Below are 11,654 nucleotides of genomic sequence, written 5' to 3'. Positions count from 1 at the left end.
ACACACACACATTTGATTACTGAGCATAGTGTATAGGTCGGTTTGCCGGATAGTCGCGTCCCATTCCGCTGCTAGTTTTGGGAGTTTCTTACATAGTAGGCCATCTTTGAGACCGAGCCCATGGAGGCCTTATTTTCAAAAAATTCAACACTCAACCTTTTCGGTTTCCAAAAGTTTTGAAAAATACACAAGTACACAAGGAAGCAATGTGTATGTGTGTAAAATTTTAGAATGAAATACTTTGAATTGCGAGCTGCATAAAAAAAATCCAGTACTTTGAGGATGAACAATACATATGCTAAAAAGCCACATATTTGTTTCTTTTGTATGTAGCTTTTTAAGGTATTTCGACCTGAAAATTTACACACATGTATATTATATCTTCAGGCATATGTGTATTTTTTCAAAATAATAATAATTGAAACTGGAAAGTTTGATTTTGAAGTTTTTAAATTCGGCCTCCATTTGGCATTTTCGAAGCTTAACAATGCCAAATGAGCAGGTATAGAAGACGTGGCCGCCAGCCTTTCCATTCCCGCCAACATCCAAATCTGGGTCTGATTATTCTAAGCGGCATCATTACTTGCTAGTAGAAATAAACGTCATCTCCAATAATGTGCCTGACATCATGATATTCTCATCCTGAGCTACTCTGACTCACTCGCCCGATCCATCACTCCTTGTCAACGGCGGCAACCGCTCCCCCGTCTTCTTCCTCCGGCCGCTTCTCCTCCTTGCCGCCGCCGCCGCCGCTGGCCTTGTCGTCCCTGGCCTTCTCCAGCGCCGCCACCAGCCCCCTGAGGCACGACCCCGCGTCGTCCTCCGCGCTCTTGGGCGTCAGGTTCTCGGCCACGTCCGCCGGCGTCATGTCCACCTCCCGCAGCAGCGCGCCCACGGCGCCGAACAGCTCGTGCTCGTCCACGCCCAGGTAGGCCTTGGCGAGGAACTCGAACGCCGGCCCGCGGCAGTAAGACATCTCGATGTGCTTGTCCATGCGGCCCCTCCGGATGAGCGCCGGGTCCAGCTTCTCCAGGTGGTTGGTGGTGAACACGATCACCCGCTCGCCGCCGCACGCCGACCACAGCCCGTCGATGAAGTTGAGCAGGCCCGACAGCGTCACCTTGCTGCTCGCGTCCGCCGCGCCCTTCTTGTCGCCCTTGCTGGCCTTGTCGACCTCCTCGGGGGCGGCGTCCTTCTTCTTTTCGCGCGCGCCGGTGAGGTCGAGGGAGCAGTCGATGTCCTCGATGACGATGATGGACTTGCTGGTGGTGCCGATGAAGAGCTTGCGGAGGTCCGTGTTGGAGTGCACGGAGGTGAGCTCGATGTCGTACACGTCGTAGTCGAGGTGGTTCGCCATGGCGGCGATCATGGCCGACTTGCCCGTCCCGGGAGGGCCGTGTAGCAGGTAGCCGCGCTTCCACGCCTTGCCGACGCGCTCGTACCACTCCTTGCCGGCCTTGAAGGCGTCGAGGTCGTCGATGACCTCCTTCTTGCTGGCCGGGTCCATGGCGAGCGTGGCGAACGTCTTGGGGTGCTGGAACGGCACGTGCGTCCAGGCGGAGCGGGCGTAGCCGCCGTCGCCGAACTGGTGGGAGGAGATATTGGTGAAGAGCTTGCGGCGGCGGTTCTGGACCATGACGGCGCGGCCCTGGCGGCGGACGCGCGGGAGGTAGGCGTTGAGTACCTGCTCGCGGTGGCGGTCGAGGAAGGAGAGGCGGTAGAAGCGGCGGTTCTCCTCGTCCCCGCCTCCCCAGCCGCCGCCCCAGCGCCGGTCCTGCGGCGGCGCCGGGCGTGAGGAGGCCCACCAGAAGACCGCGCCGCCGCCCTCCTCGGGCAACAGCTGGTCGGGGACCTCCTCGCCGTCGACCATGCTGAGCACGAGGCGGTCGGCGTCCGGGGCTCCCTCGGCGCGGAGGTGGCGCGCGCTGCGCGAGGTGGCCGCGGCGAGGTAGGCCTTGACCTCCTCGAAGGCCTCGGCGCGGCGCATCCTCCCGCCGTCGTACTCGGCGATGGTGACGGAGAGGTAGGGGTCGACGAGCGCGGCGAGGCGGCGCGCGTGGCGGCCGAGGTTGCGCTTGACGAAGTGCTGCAGCTGCAGGTGCTGCAGGTTCTGCCACACCACCGTCCACAGCACCGCGATGATGCTGAGCACCACCCCGGAGTTGAGCCCGCCCCACACCCCCGCCGCCGCCGCCGCCCCGTCCACCCCTCGCATCTCCGGCGGGCTAGCTCGAACTCTTCTCCTCTTCTCTCTTCTCTCCGTGCCGGCCAGAACCCAGAACCGAAACGAGATGGAAGCAAATTAATGTCTGGTGGTGATCGAGGCGAGACCTCGGCCCTACTTATGGTGGACGGACGGACTCACCGTCGGTTTCTTGGCGGCGAAGGTGATCGGACGGGGGGTCGACACGGCGATTTGTCTTGGTGCGTCGATCTGGGGCTGGCTTGGCTTGCCCGTGAAGGAGCGTGCGTGCGACGAGCGCAGTGCCGTCATGCGATCGGCGTCGCGATCAGATGACGGGGCGTCGTCCGTGGTACTACGTGAGGCCGCGGTGGCATGGCGGTGCGCGGCTGATGGGTGGATCGATTGGCCACGAGGGGTGGAGTGGGCGGCTAGCCGTAGGCCGGCGAAAGACTCCGGCCACACAGCGACGCTTGTGGAGTCGCTACGGTAGGTCGCCTCGTCTCGTCTTGCTCAAGTGGATCGACGGAAGCTGCCTGGATGGATGGACCTACTGTTATAAATAATGCTTTAGGTTAACATAAATTGGATCTGGATCTCTTGATTAGAACACCAATACATGTGCGGTAGCGTGAAAACTTACAGGTGCTTGACGAAATCCCATACTCTTGATGCAGGCCCTACTCGATGCAGCACACGGGAATAGTTGGCGAAGCGGAACAACACCGAGTGAATAGCCCATGGCCGAAAGCGTGAACGTAGCCAGCAGCAGGGAGATCGTCGGGGAAGTATGGCAGGAGCAGGGCGACGTAGTTGGCAGCAGCAGCGCTGCCAGGAGCCTTGCGGGTGGCAGAAGGAAGCCGCCGGCACAGCCTGGCGGCGGCCAGCGGTGGAAAACGGCCTTTCAGACCATCAGCTCCCTCTTTTTAGGATCGGTTGTTAGCATTGAGGGGTTTAACCCGTTTTGTTTTCTCTTATGAGAACAGGTACGTGACCTCTTTCCTTTATATGAGGGGCTGATGGCCTGGGGACCGAAACCAAACGTTGGGTTTGGGTGCCCCCGATCAAAGCACCAACGTGGGATTGGACTCCCCTTTTTATCTCGGTCTATAACAACCTGAGATCAATTCCAACATTCTCCCCCTTGATCGTAAGGTTAACAAACATCATAAGCCCACACTTAATAGAAATAATATACCAAAGTAATGTGTTACAATGACCAATGAGATGTCACTGAACCTCGGTACCCATAGTACATCATTCTATCTCGAAATGGAAACATAATACTTTATGGGAGTTGGTTTATATGATAGTCCTAATATCAAGGATCAAAAGGCTTTATGAACCCATGCCGGCAACATATAATCATAAAATGGGTGGTAAGCCTTTAGTAAGCGGTACCGCAAAAATTTATAAATCAAACATCATAGGTTTGATCCTAGACTCTATCTTTCACAACAGAGACATTATGTCAATGGTTTTGGCAATAACAATTGACTTGTTGTTACTCGCATAGAGAACTGCGTGCTCATAATCGCAGTAAGTGGCTTAGAGATGCTGTCTACCACTCTTAACTCAGGGAATAAAATTCTTTTGACATACAACCTGCCCAGTAGCCTCTTAACATGCCACATAATTAATTGCATCATACTGATGCCATTCAAATTATATTGGAGCTTTTCCACGATATAGCTCCATATGCAAGGGTGAAGATGTAACATGACGTGGAAACTTAATATCCACACACCTTGCAAAAAAAGTATAAATAACCTCTGATATCAAGGTTACCACACTTCTTATTAGTGAGCATGTAAACTTATTGTCTTGCATATCTACAAGACTTTTGGAGGCTTTTCCAGCGGTCCATTTCTGGACTTGTATATTTGCCAATTATCCCGATCATAAATAGGGCAAGTTCATATTTGAATACTTACATTGCTTCTGACAGCTGAAGCATAAGGAACTAACATTACCTGATCAGTTCATAATGGTTCCTTGGACACTAAAATGTCCACCTTTATTGCCTTTGACTTTAGTAGCAGGTGCAATAGAGTACTACCATGTAATATTTTCTTCCATACTCTATCAACATATGTCATCATAATAAAACTTATACTCCTTTTGGACCTATATCTTGGCGAAACTCAATACAAGCAAAGTATGAGGCATCACCAAGATCCTTCATGTTACAAATAGAAGATAGAAATTACTTGGCTCGCCAAAATATTCTATCTCCACGAGGTAGTGATCTTACTCCCCCTCGTCTTATAGGATGAGTGTCCCAACGCTTGTATTATCTCATAACTGTATTTCTTTAGATAACATGCCTTATGTCAACTTCACTCATGACAAAACCGTACAGTTGATACATACATTATCAACTAAGTCAACACAAGAGCATGTCATAGTAATAACACAAACGTCACAACAACTCACTGAGGAAATTCTATGGAGTTCCATAATCCATTAGAGCTCATAATCTTCATCCTATATGGCAACAAGCCACTAAGATGATCATTCACACACATTATCGATCATAAGGAAATTGTTGAGTCTCAAAAATAAGTGTTGCATTTAGAGAAAAATATATTCCCCTCAATTTACCTAATGCATATGAACAAAGATCTAATGAAGTTATCCTTAAGATTAATGTTCATACGCTCCAGGTTCCCTGATGATCACTTTATCTAGAAGACAGAAAATATATCCAAAAAAAACTTGATAACAATCATCTCAGCTCTAAACCACAACACCGTTGGGCTGAAGATGGAAAAGAACTTAATGAACTGTGACAAATGATTATAAACGGCGCTAGTCACAAATATAACCACAAGCCACATGATACTGACAAACTTGCCACTTGAGCGAAGTGCCACATATGATTATAAACAATGTTGGTCATATATAATCGACATGTTACATCATGATGGTCATTAGACTAGCAAGCTTGCCACTTTGGCATTCATGTGTGCTTCGTAATGCTCATAAGGGACTAAGTACATACTAACACTATAAAGGAGTCATTTTTCATTCATTCTTCTAAATAAGACTTGTTGCATCTTAATTAGAGGACAAACGTTAGAATGTGCTTTTCATACATTCTCCAACCAAGACTTCTCGTTGGTTCCATCTTAGTTAGAGAATTGAGATACATATTTTGCTTAATTGTACATGCTATGATCTAAGTAGGAGAAGTGAACGCGATATCTCATATTAAATGAGACTTCCATTCTCCCCCTCGAAATGTGGTCTAAAACCACAATTTTGATGAGGTCTCATTAATCACACTTCTCTTACATCTTCAATGGTAACATAGCATATAATCTTTACAAAAGATTCATTTAGTGAAAACATAACTCGTCTCACCATAAGGTGGGACTAATGTTACATAATTTGAGTTGACTTAATAACATATAAAATCACGTCATCTATTCGAGAGACGAAATTAAGGTTGTCCAATAACTAAGAGCATGAACAAAACATCATCAATAAGATGAAGAATCAAGTCATCTCCAAAAGCTAGTGGAATAAATCCAATAGTTTTGACTTTAATCTCCTTTGCATTAGTAATGTGCATGATGGGACATGCATCCTCTCCCAATGCCTGCCCTATCATCATGATTAACATCCTTTAACCTTAGTGGCAGAAAAACATTGGGAGATTCCTTACATGAGATAATGATCTCCACTCTCCATGAGGGCAAATTATTTACATAAGGTTCTTCTATGCCAAACAAAAGTTTGACATCATTATTATTGCTGGAAAAGAGGAGACAACTTTATAATCATCGTAACAAAAAAAAACCAAGCATGAACTAACCATGCAATGCCATGAATAAAAACATGCTTAATTTTTATTTCAATCTGTATCACTGTTGGGCAGAAAAACAGAAAATAACTTTACTTGTTTATATATGACACATGAAAAGTAATCAACTTTGGTCAGAATATCATCATATGCCATAATAAACATTTGCTCATTAAATATCTAATCAAAACTTCTCGTTGGTTCCATTTTGACTAGGAAAACATAGACTCACATAGTGACCAACAATGACATGAGGAATATTAATAACATTCATTAACATAAGGCAACAATACAGTCCACTCCAATGTCTCATGGGACAGAAGGATTCACAACATGTTGTAAACATCTTGTTTACAATTTTCACACTTGATTGACACTGATAATAACATTAAACCTTACTGTCATAATGATCATTAAAATTCTCAGTGACATACAATAAATATGACAATAGAATTAACATCTATAATATAAATGTCACTGCCACCAAGTAATCATTAAAGAGGACATTCGGAGTGAAAATGTCATAAATATAAATCATCATAAGAATTTCCAAAATTATAAAATTTGGATATCGAAATTATCAAGATTCGCCAAATAATAATATTGGGCAAATTAATAATTGTCAAATAAATGACCATGTGGGAAAAAAAACTTAAACAAAGTTTCTTTGTTAAGAGAATTGATCATAATCCATTAACATCATTTTGGACCATTATGAATATTTGAGTGGTGCACATCATAATAAAAATGTCATAAAATGCACCAACCTACAACTTTAGTTTTTCCTAATAGGCATATTGCCCCAACATTATTATGACACATAGAGGTGCGGAAAACCAAACCACGCGTCCATCATCATTTTCCTTGAGGTGGCCTGAGCCCATCAGAAATGATCACATCTTTAAGAAATCTCATAAGTATGGCATCAACATTAAATTCACACTCAATCAAATTTTCCAAATAAAATATTCAGAAAATTCAACGGGCGATTCATAGTGCTCAATATTAATATCCGTTTATAACATTAATTTCACCATTGAAAATATACTAGAAATGATATCATCATTAAAAGGTGCCATTAAAAAAAACAGCGACATTAGTGTCAAATTAAATTTTCCAAATAAAATTTCCCGTTGGTTCCATTTTATTCAGAAAATTTAAATACATAATTTCAACACAATTATAGGAAATTCCAAAAACTTTTAGTGCATACACATTATTAGAAACTTAACAAATGCACTAAAACTGCACAATATGCCTAAAGAATATATTTCCACCCATAAGAACCCACGGCTTTCTATTAATAAAATTTCATCATCATTAAATGATTTCCATAAAACGGACATAAACATTATTTACACAAATAAACATTAATTACATAGAATGACTTAAGCATAATTTACAACATAATTTTATGGCTATTGTCAATTTACAACAGTGCAAAACATTTTGAAAACAACCATAATATCAGGAAAAAGCACTGAATAGACTGAAAATGCCTATAACATAATTTTGTCCAATATAACCCATGACAGCCCATTAGAAAACTTAATGACCATTTTAATTTTCACATATAAATTCGGGATCTGTTTCTAATATGAACAGTGCATAAAAGATACACATTTTCATAATATAGCAGAAAATACAATGATTATATATATATATATATATATATATATATATATATATATATATATATATATATATATAACTTGGCCCAAAGCGTAGCAGCGGCCTGTTGACTTTCTGGCCCAGCAGATGAAAACTTCAATATGGAACATTGTTTTCTGCGGGCTAACTTAACCTGGGCAAGAGCCCACTGCCAGATTTGGCTCATTTGTGCAACCCAGGCCCGTTTATGCTCCGCGTTGTTCTCAGCTGTCCGATTGGATCGACAGACCAGATCGAGCCTCGGCGGAACAAAACTGCGGCCCGGTGCGAACCCTAGCCTCATTTCTCCCCATCTCTCCGTTTTCTACGCTCACGCAGAGAGGGAGGCGACTTCGGCGGCGCTAGATGCTCGCCGGCCATGGCGGCGCGGTGGCAGCCCTCGCCGGAAGAGCGTGTAGTGGACCAAGTCTGGCGCGCTCCTCAGTTGAAAGTTGCTGCCGGTGACGCGCATGAGGCGGTGGCGTATTCGGCGCGGTATCTCGCCGGCGGCTACCGATGCAGGCTTTTGTGGCGACAGAGACGTGCTAGGCGCGGAGGCCAAGCGACGCACACGTCCTTGAGCGTAGCAGTGGCGGCCGCATCCTTCCCGCGCGTCGTCCCGAGAGACGGCGGCGTCGCCGACGTCGGGATCACCGCGCGGCGTCATTAGGTGAGCCCAAATGCTCTCTGTTCTTTCAATTTCGTCATTTTGGGCTCCGATTTGGGGAAATTTCGGGTTCCAGGGACTGAATTTGTTTTTTTTTTCTCTTCAAACATTCAATTCCCCTCCTTCTAATTGCTTTACCAGGGCTAAGAGTACTAATTAAAACACTAACGTAATGCGGAAGCATGGCTCAATTAGTCTAATCTGGGTAGGTTAAACATCATCATTGTAGAATTAGCACTAGCCCATAGCAATTAGTATCTGAACCGAAACAATTAACCTTAAATGTAGATTATCAACTTATACGTTTAAGCATCAACCATTAATCTTAAACATGCATAATTTGATCTTACCACAGGGTTCTAAACAAAGATCATTCGTGCTCATGATACCAATGTTAAAAATAATGCTTTAGGTTAACATAAATTGGATCTGGATCTCTTGATTAGAACACCAATACATGTGCGGTAGCGTGAAAACTTACAGGTGCTTGACGAAATCCCATACTCTTGATGCAGGCCCTACTCGATGCAGCACACGGGAATAGTTGGCGAAGCGGAACAGCACCGAGTGAATAGCCCATGGCCGAAAGCGTGAACGTAGCCAGCAGCAGGGAGATCGTCGGGGAAGTATGGCAGGAGCAGGGCGACGTAGTTGGCAGCAGCAGCGCTGCCAGGAGCCTTGCGGGTGGCAGAAGGAAGCCGCCGGCACAGCCTGGCGGCGGCCAGCGGTGGAAAACGGCCTTCCAGACTATCAGCTCCCTCTTTTTAGGATCGGTTGTTCGCATTGAGGGGTTTAACCCGTTTTGTTTTCTCTTATGAGAACAGGTACGTGACCTCTTTCCTTTATATGAGGGGCTGATGGCCTGGGGACCGAAACCAAACGTTGGGTTTGGGTGCCCCCGATCAAAGCACCAACGTGGGATTGGACTCCCCTTTTTATCTCGGTCTATAACAACCTGAGATCAATTCCAACACCTACAACACCACTCTACACTATATTTTGGCCTCGCTCGTGCTTTGACATTCTTTTTCTTCTTCTTTCCCGGTGGATGACTGTAGCGCTCATGCTTGTCCCCTCCGGCCTCCGAGAATGCATTGCCTCTGCGTGCGGATCAATCTTCAACTTGGCTGGAGTAAATTGCAAGAAACCACTACATTGAAGGCTAGGACAGCAGAAAACACTACTATACATTTTTTTGGCAGAAAACATCATGCCTAGCGTAATCTTTTTGCAAATAACACCGATTGGTAGATTAGGGTCGTTTGAACGTGTTTATGACAGATGGGGCTCACTCGTCACGAGCTGACTTGGCAAAAAATGCCACATAGGCGTGTTGACTCTTCCTCCTCTCTCTCTCTCTCCCCTCTCTTTAGCATTATGTCGAACAAGTTGTGTGCACACGCCTCGGCATTCCTCCGGTGCCACCTCCTCTCTGCCGCAGCTACCGCCGACGGTGGCGGGAGGCAGCACAACACACGGTCACGACGTTCCAGCCGTTGTCCCTCTCATCGCGCATCCTCCCCGTCATGCGGCACTTCGCCAAGCGCACCGCGTCGGCCGCCTCCGCTGTCCCATCTACGGCACTCTACACCGTTTGTTTCTAGAGACTAAAAAGTCCTAGGACTAGAGAACCAAACACCATCTAAAGTTGTTCCGCCGGTCTCGTTTCAATCTAATCTCCGTAGGCATGCACTCCCTAGTCCCTAAAAAGTCCCTCCCTGTTTGTTTCCAGAGACTAAAAAGTCCCTAATCCCTTTCTAGAGGTTATTAAATGACTATGTTGCCCCTAGTATATAGAAAAATAACAATCAAACAACACCATGGGGTGGCGGGCCAATGGGTGCATGGAGGGGCATTGTTGAAAAAGTCCCAAAAAGACTCTCCTTGAGAGTCTTCTTCATTTAGTCCCAAATGCCTAGTTTAGTCCCTAAAAAGTCCCACCCGTTTGGTAAAAAAGTCTCTAAATGGGACTTTTTCTAATCCCTACACAAAAAAGTCCCTGGAAACAAACACCCACTTAGTCAGCAAGAAGCGTCGTGTGATGGCGATGCTATGATGGCAGAGCACTGAATACACACCCAGTCCTTTGGTAGGATGTAACTGTCAGTTTCTCTCGAAACGAGCTAATGTACTCTAAACATCCTTCTTCTCATTAACTACATGCCACATAAGCAAAAAAATTTGAAGTGCGCTATGTTACTACCTAAGTTACTCCCACTATGACTAGCCTAAGAAACAAGTGATCTTGGTTGTACACTTTTATTGGAAAGGGCAAGACATAAATGCTCACTTCGCCACGAATTACTTGTCGCACATAGACATAAGAAGAAGAAAATACAAGTTGAGCCAACTAGACAATAACGCGCAACATACAAGCAGCCACACCATCAACCATCATCGACAACTTACGAATACGAGAAAGATTCTCCGAAAGTAACACCTCTAGAAAGGGAGCAACACACAATTGCCGCCGCCAGTAGACACTGATGGTTAGATCTTGAGTTTTCACCATGTAAAAGTGCGTATGAGAAATCTCCAATGCAATGCCTTTAACAAGGACATGATGTGTAAACACCCTCATTGCCAGGTGCAACCATTGAAGACCAAACCGGAGGTTTTGACCCAAAAAAATCAATTATGGTATTCTGGACAACACCACCAAATCATAATCATCATGTGTTATGGCACGACTTGTCGAGGAAGACGATGCTGCAAGGAGGGGTACACCTACATGCCATAGTCACGAATAATTGAGATTCAAGCCATTTCGTGGCATTCATACCTGGGGACAGCCGCTCACGTGCTTAACCCTGGCGTGGACGTCATCACACACGTAAGCTATGCCTGTGAACAAGAACTGTCACACAACATGGAGGGACGGACATCGTCTACAGCTTCTCACGCGCACTCGTGTTGCAAAACAAGTGTGATAAGGTCTGATGATGAATCATCTTTTCAAGGTGCCGCCATTGCTGCCATATCATTCACTGCCCCGAGCACGGGTAAATCTTGCGTGATCTGCTCTTTGTGTGTAGCGTCCCTTTAGTCGAACCGCAAAAGAGGCCTCGCTGGTCCCATAGATTATCGGGTGCTTGACCCAAATTTATTTTCCAGCGGCTCACAGGAATGGAGTGACGACCCAAAGCCATTCCCGACCGTGGGTTGCTCGATCGTCAGGCCGGCAAGTCCCGTTGATTGCATGTGCGCCGTCTCGTCTCGCTGGTTTGGTTTGGAGCGTGGCGTTGCTTCGGTGCCAATGAAAGCTGTGAGTGCCGTAGCTGGCTACAGTACAACGCTGCAACGTGCCCAGGTCCGCGAAATCAACACAGTAGGTCCACAGTAGGCAG

General features: G+C 46.0%; 1 protein-coding gene across 2 annotated transcripts; it reads right to left on the bottom strand.

Moving 5' to 3' along the window:
- Positions 1-398: 398 nt before the first annotated feature.
- Positions 399-2,690, bottom strand: LOC119303622 (AAA-ATPase At3g28510-like). 2 transcript variants are annotated; one of them, XM_037580755.1, is made up of 2 exons: positions 1,685-2,690; positions 399-1,585 (listed from the first exon to the last, which is right to left on the bottom strand). In XM_037580755.1, the coding sequence occupies exons 1-2, from the start codon at positions 2,213-2,215 to the stop codon at positions 674-676; spliced, it is 1,443 nt and encodes a 480-aa protein (XP_037436652.1). In that variant the 5' UTR covers positions 2,216-2,690; the 3' UTR covers positions 399-673. The 2 variants fall into 2 exon arrangements, with proteins under 2 accessions (XP_037436652.1, XP_037436651.1); XM_037580754.1 differs by having other exon boundaries at positions 399-2,252; positions 2,366-2,689.
- Positions 2,691-11,654: the final 8,964 nt, after the last annotated feature.

This window comes from Triticum dicoccoides, chromosome 5A (genome assembly GCF_002162155.2).
Source record: "Triticum dicoccoides isolate Atlit2015 ecotype Zavitan chromosome 5A, WEW_v2.0, whole genome shotgun sequence".
In the NCBI taxonomy this organism is placed as follows: domain Eukaryota; kingdom Viridiplantae; phylum Streptophyta; class Magnoliopsida; order Poales; family Poaceae; genus Triticum; species Triticum dicoccoides.
The sequence above is the reverse complement of the archived record's forward strand: the minus strand, read 5'-3'. Positions and strand labels throughout refer to the sequence as shown.